The 14,151-nt window shown below is 37.0% G+C and overlaps 1 protein-coding gene across 1 annotated transcript in view; it reads right to left on the bottom strand.

Moving 5' to 3' along the window:
* LOC134793407 (cardioacceleratory peptide receptor-like) overlaps positions 1-14,151 on the bottom strand; it is a 54,608-nt gene that overhangs the window by 24,207 nt on the left and 16,250 nt on the right. Inside the window, exons 6-7 of the mRNA XM_063764982.1 lie at positions 11,409-11,591; positions 558-653 (exon numbers count right to left, since the gene is read on the bottom strand). Coding sequence (XP_063621052.1) covers positions 558-653; positions 11,409-11,591 — 279 coding nt within the window. The remainder of the gene's footprint in view (positions 1-557; positions 654-11,408; positions 11,592-14,151) is intronic.

The following is a 14,151-nucleotide window of genomic DNA, read 5'->3' as shown; positions in this document are numbered from 1 at the left end:
TGACAGGTAATGAGTTATATGTCGGAATTTCGTGACAATTGTAGTGTTTCTCGTGACAATTGTCATAAACTTAGCAAGAGAAATATCTGTTTTTTTCCGATATAATAAAGATTTTTTAATAAAACAATGATGGTGGCAAACAGGAATACGGCCCGCCCGATGGTAAGCGGTAACCGTAGCCCATGGATGCCTGTGACGTCAGCAAAAGTGATGTTTTACAATTGTCGCACCTGTCACCGTGGTGAAATTGGAGCCTGATATTTTTTTTGTGACAATTAGTTACATGTATGGAGTGCCCCTCTTAAAAATACATTTCTTACAATTTTGAGTACTTAATCCAGTAGCGGCTTACAAAATACACCTATATTTCAAATTTATATGCCCCTTTCAGCTCTCTAAATAGTTTATACCCACCAATTTGGGTCTAAACGAGTAAATACGGGTATATTGAGTAAATACTGAGTATTTACTCGGTATTTACCCGTGAGTATTTACTCACTACCCATCTCTAGGCAGTACAGATGTAACGTTATCTGTCAGTGTCTCTTTCCACTTACCGAACACGATGACGAACGTCATTTTGACAGTTTTGATCTTTGCTTTTGGGATGATGCCGCGGCTGCTCGCGCGGCGGGAATCCAAGTCATCGCTATCTGAAAAAAAAACATTAAACGTAACGGTTTTCAAAGGCTTTACAATACACGATAAAATTTTCTCGTGTCACATTATTCAATATGCACAAATAGGCATTTTCACTTAAAAGTGTATCCATCAACTTATAAGTTATTTCTACTCAGAATCAAAAAATTGTTGTTCCAAAAAATTTTCAGTTTTGTGACGCATTTTCACATTTTGTATATTTTGTATAGACCGTCAAAAAACTGACGACAATTTTTTTATGAAAAACCGGGGACGCTTTTTTTCTTTGTCTCAAGTACTCGTAATTCTGAGTCTAAATAACCCAAAAGTTGTAGGTACATATTACGAAAAAAAGTAAATGGTACCATTTTTTTTTAAAACCCCCCAGTTGGCGACTGGCTGGCGCGCGACCTCTTTGGAATATATACTATTTTCTTATTACCTTTTGATTGATTATGTCAACGGAGTCTGCCTGTCACCGTGTTACAAATACATCCTTGTACTTAGAGTCTGGCTACTGAAATATTACACAAATGTTTGGCGGGAAATTCAAAAAATCTTGGGCTGGTCACACTTTGTGTAGTAGGAATTATAGTTTTGATACTAGAAAATATTTTTGATTTTCTGTGCACACGTAAGGTACATAAGGATATAAGTTAAATATACGTTGACGTGCACTCAAAGTCAGCTCACATAATTTCTACCACTATGTAAAGTACAGTCAACGATAAACACATATGTTAACACTTTCTCATCATATACCATTGTAAAAAGGCGAAAAATGAAATGTAGTGTAAATAAGTCCTAGCTCGATAATACCGTAATATTAAACCATCACCAAAAAAAATAGATAAGTACTACGCCAAATATGCTAAATGCTAAGTATCAAAATATTTATAGAGCACCAACCTCCTAATTTGTTTACATTTGTTTAGGAGTTGTAAACATTGCAGTTTTTTGTTATACAACGCTACACGTCGACTTCGCACATTGTCGTAATTATTCACGAGCTTAAATAATAGTTTGCGAACCTCACTCAGTATAGACATTATGAATATTATTTAAAATAAACCCCTTATAAACCGCAAACAATTTGAATGAATGACATAAATTGACAACTGACTTTTAGCTTTTTTTAAATCATAGACAATTGGTGATACAACAACGAAATATCTGTCAACAATTTCTGGCTAGCCAGACTCTAATATCGTTTATTAAAATACTTAATTATACGAGTATAACGCGTTTCCATCATCTCATTAGTCATTATATTTACAGTCCACTCCATTAGCTATCATCCCCAACCCAATAATTAAGCGCGATATTTACACTTCAAAGGCAAAATTGAATCCTATCCCCAACTTTCGGGAAAAGGAGCAACTTTGATTTTTACCCGGTCAGTGCATGACCCACATACGTAAGTGGCTTGGTGACCGTACCCTAACTCGACACGGCTCGTAAAGTAGGAAGTACACATCGGAGCGAAAAAGGGAGCACTTGTTCGTATGAAATTTGCACTGTTGTGTCAGAACATGGCATGTCTTTACTACTATCTTCTACTGTAGTGATAGGCATAATCGCAGAGCTGCTGGACCACCCCAGGAGTCAAGACACGTCTGTGATCGATGCGGCAAGAAATGCCGATCGGCCATTGGTCTATACAGTCATCGCAGTCGGTGTAGGCTGTAGACTACCTCCTCAAAATACCTTCTTTAGTCGCTGCAACTATTATCTGCAAAGATGCTGTGGCCAATGATGATGATGATGTTTGTGGTCAATAGACAATCCAAGCGTAATAGCGAATCAAGATTCAAGACCAAGTGCGGGTAGTTTGAAAAGTATGTCATGGTGAGTATGTCATGCTCGAAACAGATAAATAATAAAAGTAAGAGCATGTTTGTTACAATGGGTTCAATAAAATGACTGACCATAATGCGCTCGAGGCACCCATCGATAAAATAATGACACACTACTCATTATATTTATTGGAAATTATTATGTACGTTAGAAATAACTTATCTTTGTTTAAACGCGTTGAGGTATCTGGTATAAACATTAGAACTACACTACACTACACTACTACACTATTGGTAGAACTATAGTACGGTTACCATCAGTTTGTCTCTGACATAAACGCCGTCGAGAACGTAATTTACTTTCTATACATCTCGCTCGCACTCGCATATTAGTGCAAACGGGATGTATAGAAAGTAAATTACGTTCTCGACGGCGTTTATGTCAGTGACAAACTGATGGTAACCGTACAGGTCTATTACGAACAGTTCCACGTCGCATGGCACTTGCAGCTAAGAACCCGCGTGTTATCGGTCCGACTTATTATGAGCGATTACCTGCAGAAATAAGGACGGAAACATCCGATACAGCATTCAAGCGTCGATTGAGAAACTTTTATTGGACAACCCATTATAATTCAATAAGTGAATTTTTTGACATAACTGTATAATTTATATTCGCATACCTATTCTTGACATTGTCTTTGTTTATTATTGTTATTATTTGACGATCCTTCTCAGGTGAAATTTTTCATATTATGTATATTATTAATGAAATTAATTTATTTGGATTATCTTGCTATTATTTAAATTTATTTCTGACGATCACAATATAGATTCTTATAAATTAACATCAATGTAATTGTACTGTAATCATATTATGTTGTGAAATAAATAAATCTAATCTAATCTAATCATCTAATGAACCATGGAAACAATAGTTACATACTCGTACCTAGTAGATCATCGTTACGCAATCTTATATTTCTCTTACAATAATGATTAATTACCTAAACATTGAGATATGGGTAGAATTTGTCTTGTGACAGTTAAGTAGCAAGTAGGGTTTGCACGACGGATCCGAAATGTATGGGAAGATCCGCGGATCCGGATCCAGATCTGGATAATTTCATACATTTCGGATCCGGATTGCAAACCCTAGTAGCAAGGAATGTTTCGGTCTTTCATGCACTGTTAATTACTGCAAAAACATTTGGATGTTAGCAATAAAGTGATAGATAATTACTTATCTGAATATTAGAAACGCGTTTAAGTCTCCATTTCGTTTAATAATAATGTATACAATCTTTAAAGTTTAAATTAATATAAAATAAATGTTATTTAGAAAAATCTATTAGTACACGACAAAAGTCATTACCTACAAATTCTTTAAATTTAACGGTTTTCTTAACGTCCGAAAGTAATTAAAGAGCATTGCATAAATCAGATGAAACGTAAATACGTTTGTATATATTTGTTATTTGCATACTAAGAGGGTTCAAATGTCAGACAAATGGAAAACAAACAGAGTCGTGACAGCTTTGCGAAGAAAACTAATATTTGTTTGCATAGTGGAGTGCGGATTGTTTCGTGTTCTATCAGTATAGTTAATTATTCAAATAAGTTACTTAGAACGTAAGTACCTATAGCTAGAAAATATAAAAGATGTACCATAGGTATTAACCTTTTAACCGCCGTAGACTGATATAAGGGTTTACCCTTGAATTGCCGACAGACATTTCATCGAATGTTATTTCGAAGACAACGTTTCAAGTATTTTCATTTCATCGACAAGTTATTGCGTCGAAGAATCGATACTAGTAAATTTAAATCGGGAATTTTTAATTGGTACTTGAGTTATTTTGCATATAGTTTATATCGTGGTATTTCTTTACGGGTTTTCTTATTTCATTTGGGATTGTATTTAATAAAATTTATCACGTGTAAAATTATTTCAATTTGTAATATTTCGTTATCGAAACTAAAAGCAGTCACGTCAGTTGGCTCACTCAGCGCGATTATAGCTATGTGGGTAGTTTAAGATATAAAATTGTTTTTCTGGACATACATAATTTAGAGAAAGCGGCAATTTTAAGTTTGCGCTCTAATTTTGAAGATATAATTTTACAAGGCTGCCATTTTCATTTTGGGTAAATTATAAATAGGTTGGTAACAATAATTTAAGCCGTTCATTTATGTGTAGGGTCGCAGTTCTAACCTAACCTAAACCTAATTTGAAAGCCGTCCATTTATGTGTAGGGTCGCAGTTCTAACCTAACCTAAACCTACTTTGAAAGCCGTTCATTTATGTGTAGGGTCGCAGTTCTAACCTAACCTAAACCTACTTTGAAAGCCGTTCATTTATGTGTAGGGTCGCAGTTCTAACCTAACCTAAACCTACTTTGAAAGCCGTTCGTTTCTGTGTGGGGTCGCAGTTCTAACCTAACCTAAACCTAGTTTGAAAGCCGTCCGTTTCTGTGTGGGGTCGCAGTTCTAACCTAATCTAAACCTACTTTGATAGCCGTTCGTTTCTGTGTGGGGTCGCAGTTCTAACCTAACCTAAACCTACTTTGAAAGCCGTTTGTTTCTGTGTGGGTTGCAGTTCTAACCTAACCTAAACCTACTTTGAAAGCCGTTCGTTTCTGTGCGGGGTCGCAATTCTAACCTAACCTAAACCTACTTTAAAAGCCGTTCGTTTCTGTGTGGGGTCGCAGTTTTAACCTAACCTAAACCTACTTTGAAAGCTGTTCGTTTCTGTGTGGGGACGCAATTCTAACCTAACATAAACCTACTTTAAAAGCCGTTCGTTTCTGTGTGGGGTCGCAGTTCTAACCTAATCTAAACCTACTTTGATAGCCGTTCGTTTCTGTGTGGGGTCGCAGTTCTAACCTAACCTAAACCTACTTTGAAAGCCGTTTGTTTCTGTGTGGGTTGCAGTTCTAACCTAACCTAAACCTACTTTGAAAGCCGTTCGTTTCTGTGCGGGGTCGCAATTCTAACCTAACCTAAACTTACTTTAAAAGCCGTTCGTTTCTGTGTGGGGTCGCAGTTCTAACCTAACCTAAACCTACTTTGAAAGCCGTTTGTTTCTGTGTGGGTTGCAGTTCTAACCTAACCTAAACCTACTTTGAAAGCCGTTCGTTTCTGTGCGGGGTCGCAATTCTAACCTAACCTAAACCTACTTTAAAAGCCGTTCGTTTCTGTGTGGGGTCGCAGTTTTAACCTAACCTAAACCTACTTTGAAAGCTGTTCGTTTCTGTGTGGGGTCGCAGTTCTAACCTAATCTAAACCTACTTTGAAAGCCGTTCGTTTCTGTGTGGGGTCGCAATTCTAACCTAACCTAAACCTACTTTAAAAACCGTTCGGTTCTGTGTGGGGTCGCAGTTCTAACCTAACCTAAACCTACTTTGAAAGCCGTTCGTTTCTGTGTGGGGTCGCAGTTCTAACCTAACCTAAACCGACTTTGATAGCCGTTCGTTTCTGTGTGGGGTCGCAGTTCTAACCTAACCTAAATATAAAATTCTTACAATAGAAAAATGTATAAATGTGTAGTACAACATATAAAAACGTATTAAAGTAATACGTCGAACAAATGAATTGCAATTAGGGGTCACAAAACCGTGCGTATTTTAGAAAACCGGTTTTTCGGTTTTTGTGAAACAGTAAAACCGGAATTCCGGTTTGGTTCGGTGATTTCGATTTTACGTTTTAATTTGTACAATAAGCAAGTATTTTTAGGATCAATGCTTTAATATTACCTATTTACTTTATTTTTACCAAGACCATCAAATTTCATCAATAAAGTATTTAAAGCAATTCTAAAACGGAATGCCTAAGGAAAAAATTTCATGACAATGGTGTTGACACAGTCCTCCTTCTGGAAACACACACCGCTGATGATGCCCAGCTCGCTAAACGAGGTAATATACCAAGATTTTATTTAGTAGCGGCATTAACATACTACAACATACGCCCAGTCTTCTCTTACTGCCCTGGTCAACGTGATTTCAAATAACATCGACGGCAACAACATCGCCACCACGATTATTCAAATCGCCGAAACGAGGATAATTGAAACATATAAGCCTCCACGTAGCTGCTGGCCTACTCCACGCCTTCCTTACTTGGAACATCCATCCCTTTACATTTGTGACTTGAATAGCTACCATACCAGCTGGAGATATAGGAAATCTGATGCCAGCGGGGAGGCGATCATGGACTGGGCATATAGGAACAACACTTTTTTAGCCGTTTCTAACAAAGGCAAAGGAACGATCAAAGGAGCTCGATGGAGAAGTGACCACAACCCGGATCCAATCTTCACAACAAAAGCAATAGACGGTACCCCAGTGGCTGCCGAGCAGTACGTGCTAGCGGATTTCCCACATTCTCAACACCGCCCGGTATTATTTGTCATAGGTCTGAAAATACCGATGGTTGAGTCTTATCCCGCCTAACACCGTCTCGCGGGTGTTTGCTTATACCGATGACCTGACCCTTGTGACACAAGAGGACAGCTTGGAAATGGGACAAACTAAACTGAAAATCGTAATTAGATTCCAAAAAAAGTAAGACAATGTTGCCACTGCAATAATTTGTTTGTAAAATAGTAAATCCCTTTTTATAAATAAACACGCTAAGTTAATTTATTTATTGGTAATTTTACTCCTACGCTTTAAAAAAGTACTTTTATTTACTTATTTTTACATAAATACAAGACGCGCTAGTAAAAAGTGGCAACATTGTCTTACTTTTTATGGAATTTAATTAAAAGATATTAGGACCCAGGTCCTAATATCTATAAGATGACTATTTCTCTCGGTGGCGTTTGTGCCCCAGCACTTCCAAGACCGAGGTGTCCATCAATGAGCGTTTAGTGAAAATAGCTGTTTATTTACAAAACACATACATACCTATACAATTAGTGCGTACTTATAATATATTGTATTGTTCTAAATATAATAGTAAACTCTGAAGTGCTTGTTGCTCATCAAAATAATTAAACTATGTATATAAAACTGTAAAATCGAAAAACTCGAAATAGCCGGTTTTATCGGTTTACTAACGAATGGGCCAAAAACGTTTCCCAAAGTATCACATCCCAAACTATGTTTCCCAAATTATCATTTCCCAAAAAATGTTTGGCAAAACAACTTATCGCAATTTTTCAGTTAGCAATAGTCTTTTTTGGCAAGTTATTGTTTAGCAAAAAATTACTTGGACAAGTTTCATTTTATCAAGTATTATTTAGTCAAATGCATCATTATATTATTAAGCATAACTTACTTGCATAAAGGGAGCTGGGACTTTATTATAAAAAGTCGGTTCTGGCGCATCGCCGGCCGCTGCCGCGGCACACTCGCTTCGATCGCTCGGCTCGCGCACTGTAAGGTCGCAGTTCTACCTAACACTCCTCCTCGCTTCGCTCGTCGTCGTACCTACACCGACCTGCCTTTAAAGAGTGTTGTGTTAAACGCTCTATCTCCGCCATTTTAAATTTTAGAAAAGAGTTTTCCAATTAAAAGTATCCTATTTTGACGTGTTCTATACGTTACAATCATTTAAAATATATGTCATAATGACACCACTCTCGATGAAAAATTTCCAAGTCCCAGCTCCCTTTAAAACATCAATCTTTGGAGGCGTCTAACTCGGCCATTTTTTATTTTTGAGATAATATTTTTCAATCAAAGATGCTTATTTTGACGTGAACTACACATTACAATCATTTAAAAATAGTGTCATAGTGACACCACTTTGTCAAAAAAAATCTGCCCCCCCCCTTTGCTCCAGTCCAACCAAAACGTTTGCTAAATAAGTTTTTGTCCTAATAACATTTGACAAAGTAAAATCTTGCCAAATGATAATTTGACCAAATAAATTATATTCGAAGTGTAACTTTGCTAAAGGTTCCTTTGGGAAATGAAACTATTGCGATAAGTTTCTTGGGAAGTGAAATTTGGCGAAAGGTATTTGGCCCAAACGAAAGTACACCGGTTTTATCAAAGTTAAAACCCGGTTTTTGCAATTGGCTGTAAACCCGGTTTTTCCGGTTTTTTCGATTTCAGTGAAACCGGGTTTGTGACGCCTAATTGCAATGTTTAGTAGTTGTGCCAATTAAAATAATTTGAAACGAATTAGCGATCAAGTAATATTCGTAGAATAGTATTTCTACGTAGTAAGAAAAATTTAAATAAATAGTATATGAAACAAAATAACGCCAAACAATATTACTAGTACTAACGTTTCGATGAATCGTTGTCGATGAAATAATATTCGATGAAAAGTTTGTCGGCAAAACAAGGGTACACCCTGATATAAGACATACAAAATGGGGCTTATTTCGCCGCGGTTTGATAAATAAGACAAAACTTCGTGTAACTTCGTACCACCACCAGCGACACGAGCACATCATCATCATCATCATCATTCAGCCTATATACATCCCACTGCTGGGTACAGGCCTCCTCTCACTCGCAAGAGGGCTTGGGCTATAGTACCCACGCTGGCCCAATGCGGATTGGGGACTTCACATACACCTTTTGAATTTCTTCGCGGATGTATGCAGATGGTAAATATCAAATGATATTTCGTACATAAGTTCCGAAAAACTCATTGGTACGAGCCAGGATTTGAACCCGCGACCTCCGGATTGAAAGCACCGGAGCACGCTCGATGATAAATTATATGGCGGTTAAAAGGTTAATAGTTATTATAATTATATGCCTCGCACATTGTCAAGTCGTATTATCTAGTCATTATATTTATTTAAAAATATAATAATATATGTATGCGGTCACAATAATAGGTAAGTAAGTAATCAACTAATCATTATTAATGTAACAATTTATGACAGTTTAACACATTAAACTCTCGCGTTTTGTACACATATTAATTACACAAACGGGTCTACCGCGATTAGAAAAAAAAACGGGATATTATATCGCGGTAGACCCGTTTGTGTAATTAATTTATGACAGTTGTTCTAAGGACGTACGAGTACTATGCGAGACTTAAGTACTTTTTTTCAAGGAAGTAAATGTTGATAGGAATCTAATTAATTTTGCTGTCGTTGCAGTTTTACATATTTTTTGTAAACAGCTATTAGAGAGCTTTAATTAATTTGATATCCTCCAGTCGTTGCCATTTAATATTAATTGCTATTATGACAGTCCAAAGTGACCTCTATCAATTATTTGACCACACTGTCCAAACACAAAGCAATATTAAAAGAAAATATCAGCGCTAAAAGCCCACCCGACTCGTAATGTCAACGGTCCCAAAATTGATGGGCAGAAAAACTAAAACTGGAATCAGAGAAAATTAAATGAAACGTGACTCGTGCTGACGGCTGTTCTCGGTGAAATATGAGAAGATTAGGAAGCTGCGATTTTATGTGGGTGAGACGTGGGGAAAATTTCTATGAGTGCATGGGAGTTTTGTGAGAAATAATGGCAAACCATTCCTATGGTGTTTTTGTACTAGCGAGGTGATGAAAACGAGAGAATTTCAGAGTATTGCATTTAAAATATAGTAGGTTATACTACGCGGCGATGCCAAAACTCATAAATTTAGAAAAAAAAAAGATCTAGTAAATGGAGACTTAAGTTTTTTTGGTGGGCTTTTTAAACATGTCACACATTCTGACTAAAATACGTAAGTTAAATCGTAAAATTAGTTTAACTTCAGAGTATCTGCGCTAAGCCATTGTATCGAGACATACACAAGCAGCAAAACAAGTTGTTTATTCTGTTTCCAAAATTTATGGAGAGAAGATTTAGTTTGTGTCTTATATCCTTTAATTTTTTACAAACCTCGAATTTTTCCGCTATCGAGGAAAGGCATTCCATCTTTTATAAATCGCTTGAATTTATTTTGCATCATCATCGGTACATTCGGTATATCATGTTTCACTTGAGTGACCCATAAAGCTTTCTAAAATAAAACAATCACCCAACTATTTTTAAAGTTCTTCCTCATTGCATGACGTGCTTGTTTTCCCATTTTTTGTTTATGTATCTTACAATGTTTACTGCATACTCCAATCTTTGGTATCCGAACACAGATTGTTATTGGTTACATGAAGTTTTACGATTCTTTGATGTTGAGCGGGTAAACGTAAATTAGCTGTAATTCCAATCATTGCGGATTTCCTGAGAAACATTTTGGTCCAGTTACGTACGATGTATTCTTGGAAATAATTGAGTTGAGTCATACTCTCGAAGAAAAATGTCAGTTCTGTACCCGAAAGTTAGGGATAAAAAAAAATAGCTTATACGTAGTACTATGTATACGTCCTACTGCTGGGGACATGCCTCCTCTCATGCGCGAGAGGGAAAGGAAGGAGGGGGGAGGGAAAGTTAGAGATATTCGAGCTTAATTTCTGATAATCTACAGGTACGAGTAAGAATGACTGCGGTTTAAGTGTGGCTGGCCTTTACATTGAGGTTGTTTACACATTGATTACTTGATTAGTGTTTATTGCGAGTTTCACATTCTTAACATTTTTGAAGGCTAGCCACACTTACCCGTATTGACCTAATATCGACAAAAACTTCTCCTAAATTTTTAGTCTGTATAAAAATTCGTTGACACTTTATGATGAGAAAATCCTGTGATCTATTTACCCATGCCGTTTGTTGGCATTCACGTTGAGATTGTAACTTAGCTTTAAGCTATAAAATAAATAAGTATCAAATGTACACATGAATGGCAATAAAATATTTGACTTTGAATTTTGATGATGACCATGACTCCATATCACCGGAATATCTACAAAAACACGCTAGATAAGAAACAAAAGAATGAAAGCAGAAATGAAAGAAATAAATGGAGCAAAGAAAGAAAACTTGTGATCTACTATGTCCTGCTGAGTACTCATCTGCTCTTCTGCCAAATGAAAATGCCATCAATGATGGTCCATCACCAAAGGTGGCAAGCGAAGAACGGAAAAATCAAAGAAAGTTTGTAACCTACTTTGTCTGCTGGCATTTGCTCTCTTCCCAAGCACTCTTCTGCTCTTCTGTCGTATAGTTATCACGATGACTCCGTAGCAAGCGGATATCGTGAGGGCTGGCGCCACGAAGAGGGAGACGAAGACGCTGGTCATCCATATCCGCCATTGGAGCTTGCTGATGCCGGACCAGCATTGGAGTGTGCCTGAGGGAAAAAGATTTTTTGGTTTTTCTACGTAATACACAAATTCATGGCCCAAAATACTGATGGTTCTCTATGCCGATTCTATACGTTAGTAAAAATCGTAGTTGTGCTCATGAAGAACTCCATATTCTAGTGCCTACAAAAGCTTGATATGACCATTGGGCATTGTTTTTATGAGCCTTCCTTGAATTTGAGACACAGAATAAATAATAGTACTATTAGCGGGGTTTTGAACGTGCCCTAACTGACAGCGTATGTCATCGGCCCCACTCGGTGAAGATGGATTCCCGCGAAAAGGACGGTAGCGTTGGTCTCAGCATTGTCGTACAGTCCAAGAATAAATCGTTTACTCAAGACCTAGTGCGTTTCCCTGTTATTAGTACTAGGTTCAGAAGGTTTACTCTTTAACAATACGCGTCTATTACGACAGATATGACAGCAAGCAGGCGCAAGCGCGAGCAGGCGTTCCGTAGCGGTGCGCGGCAACCACTACTGCTAGACACCAAAATTGGTGTGGGCCGCATGTACTTGTAGCGACGCGACGAAATTGCGAAGTGAGCCACGCCTGCTTGAGAGAAAATCTATGAGCTTAAAACTTCATTAATCTTAAAGGATACTCAAAGGTTCGGCTCCTCATTCATCATCCAAACAAAATTGCAGATCTACCAGCCCATTATTACTTTCACAATCAGGTGTCTTCCTACCTAGACTTGCAATGTTCTTTATGCTCTTGAACTTGAGATTCAAAATCGTGTAACATTTATCATCGTCAGGAAGAGTAGTTGATTAATTAGTAAGCCTAGGACAGCGTTCGAAATTTAACAATTTTAACTTGATAGGATATTGCATCATAATCCATCTCGTTCGTACTGGACCAAAAAAAATTAAATGATGTAGCAAATATTGTACATAACTACAATAGCCAGTTTTGACATAGGTACATAATTATTACGTACGGTCATGAGTTTTTTTAATGAATAATGAACAAATATTTAAAGTAAATGTGAATAGTAATACAGTACGTCTAAGCTAACTTTATACCGAGTTGAGCAGAACAGTGTGGGAGTGTCATTAAACTCATGATAAACGACATATTTTCATAGAAATTTGTCATTAATAATGATTGAGTTTGATCTAACTCTAGGATATACATTGCTTTGTTTACACTTTCTATCGATCCAAGATTTTATATTGATTTATATTGATGCACGCTAGGTGTACCTCGAATAATTATGTACCTCTAGATGCGCGCTTGATGTACCTACTCGTAATACTGCAAATAATTGTATACGAGTAGATGCGCGCTAGATGCGAATAATAATGTCAAATCGATTTCAATTTCAATTTCTGTGAAATTGTTTCGATATCAAATCAACTTGAGTTTATTTTTAATCGAATTCCGCTCGCGACAGTTTCTGGTTTAATTAAATGGTAAGTAATGCTCATATGCATATTCAGGCTTCTTTATATTCAGGCTAGGCTGGCTCTTGAATGCGAGTATGGTTTTAATCATATATGATTAAAAATGATTAATTCATTAAGCAAAATTGCTATATTAATAAATGTGACGTTATCTATGAAAAGGGACCTAATTTTCGACGGCCTTTACGCCATTATAAATACAATGCCGCGCGACCCTGTGCGGCGTAAGCGCCATCGACAATAAGGTCCTTTTTCATAGATAATGCCCCAAATGTCAGATAAACGACTTTTCACAAGATATTAAAAGTTAGATCGATTTTTCCTATATTTTAAACATCGTCGTCATTTTCGGAGCCAATTTATGAAGATTAGTTAAATTTTATATATTATGACCATGTTTTCAATCTGTAGGCCGCGACTTCCTGGCGTATTGCGAAAACCTTAAAGGGGCCCACTGTTTAACAGTTCCCGGATGGTATCGGCCTGTCAGTTAGAACAAAATTTTGATAGTTCCGAACAACTGACAGGCCGATACCGTCCGGCGGACTGTTAATCAGTGGGCCCCTTAAGCCTAGGGGTCGTGATTTTTTTTATACGAAGGGGGATCACGGGTCTTGAAAAAGGTTGAAAAACACTAGAATTGGTTTATGATACTTACATATTTTAAACCAGTGTGGCTACCACCAGTTTGGCACTTGACATAAACGTTATGAGAACGTAACTTTCTATGCATCTCGCTCATACTCGCATATTAGTGCGAGCGAGATGTATAGAAAGTAAATTACGTAGACGTTAGCGTAGGTAATATCGGCCCGATTCGAACTTTAAGATACGTCAATTAATAGATCTAGAAACGATATGGATATGTCAGTGTCAAATGTGAAGCTTCTTCAAACAAAAACGTCACTTTTGACACTGACACATCTAATCCATATCGTTCTATTAATTGACGTATCTTAAAGTTCGAATCGGGCAGTACGTTAGTTTTGACACTGTCAGTGACTCACGGTATTTAGAATTATAATAAATAGATACTTATCAATGAAATATAGTTATTTGTACAACAAGAGATCAAAGTGTGATATTTCTTCGAGTGCTTATTTTGAGTCCCGTGCAAGCGAAAGATTCTATAATAGAT

This window comes from Cydia splendana, chromosome 9, assembly GCF_910591565.1.
Source record: "Cydia splendana chromosome 9, ilCydSple1.2, whole genome shotgun sequence".
In the NCBI taxonomy this organism is placed as follows: Eukaryota; Metazoa; Arthropoda; class Insecta; order Lepidoptera; family Tortricidae; genus Cydia; species Cydia splendana.
This window is presented reverse-complemented; position numbering and strand designations above follow the sequence as displayed.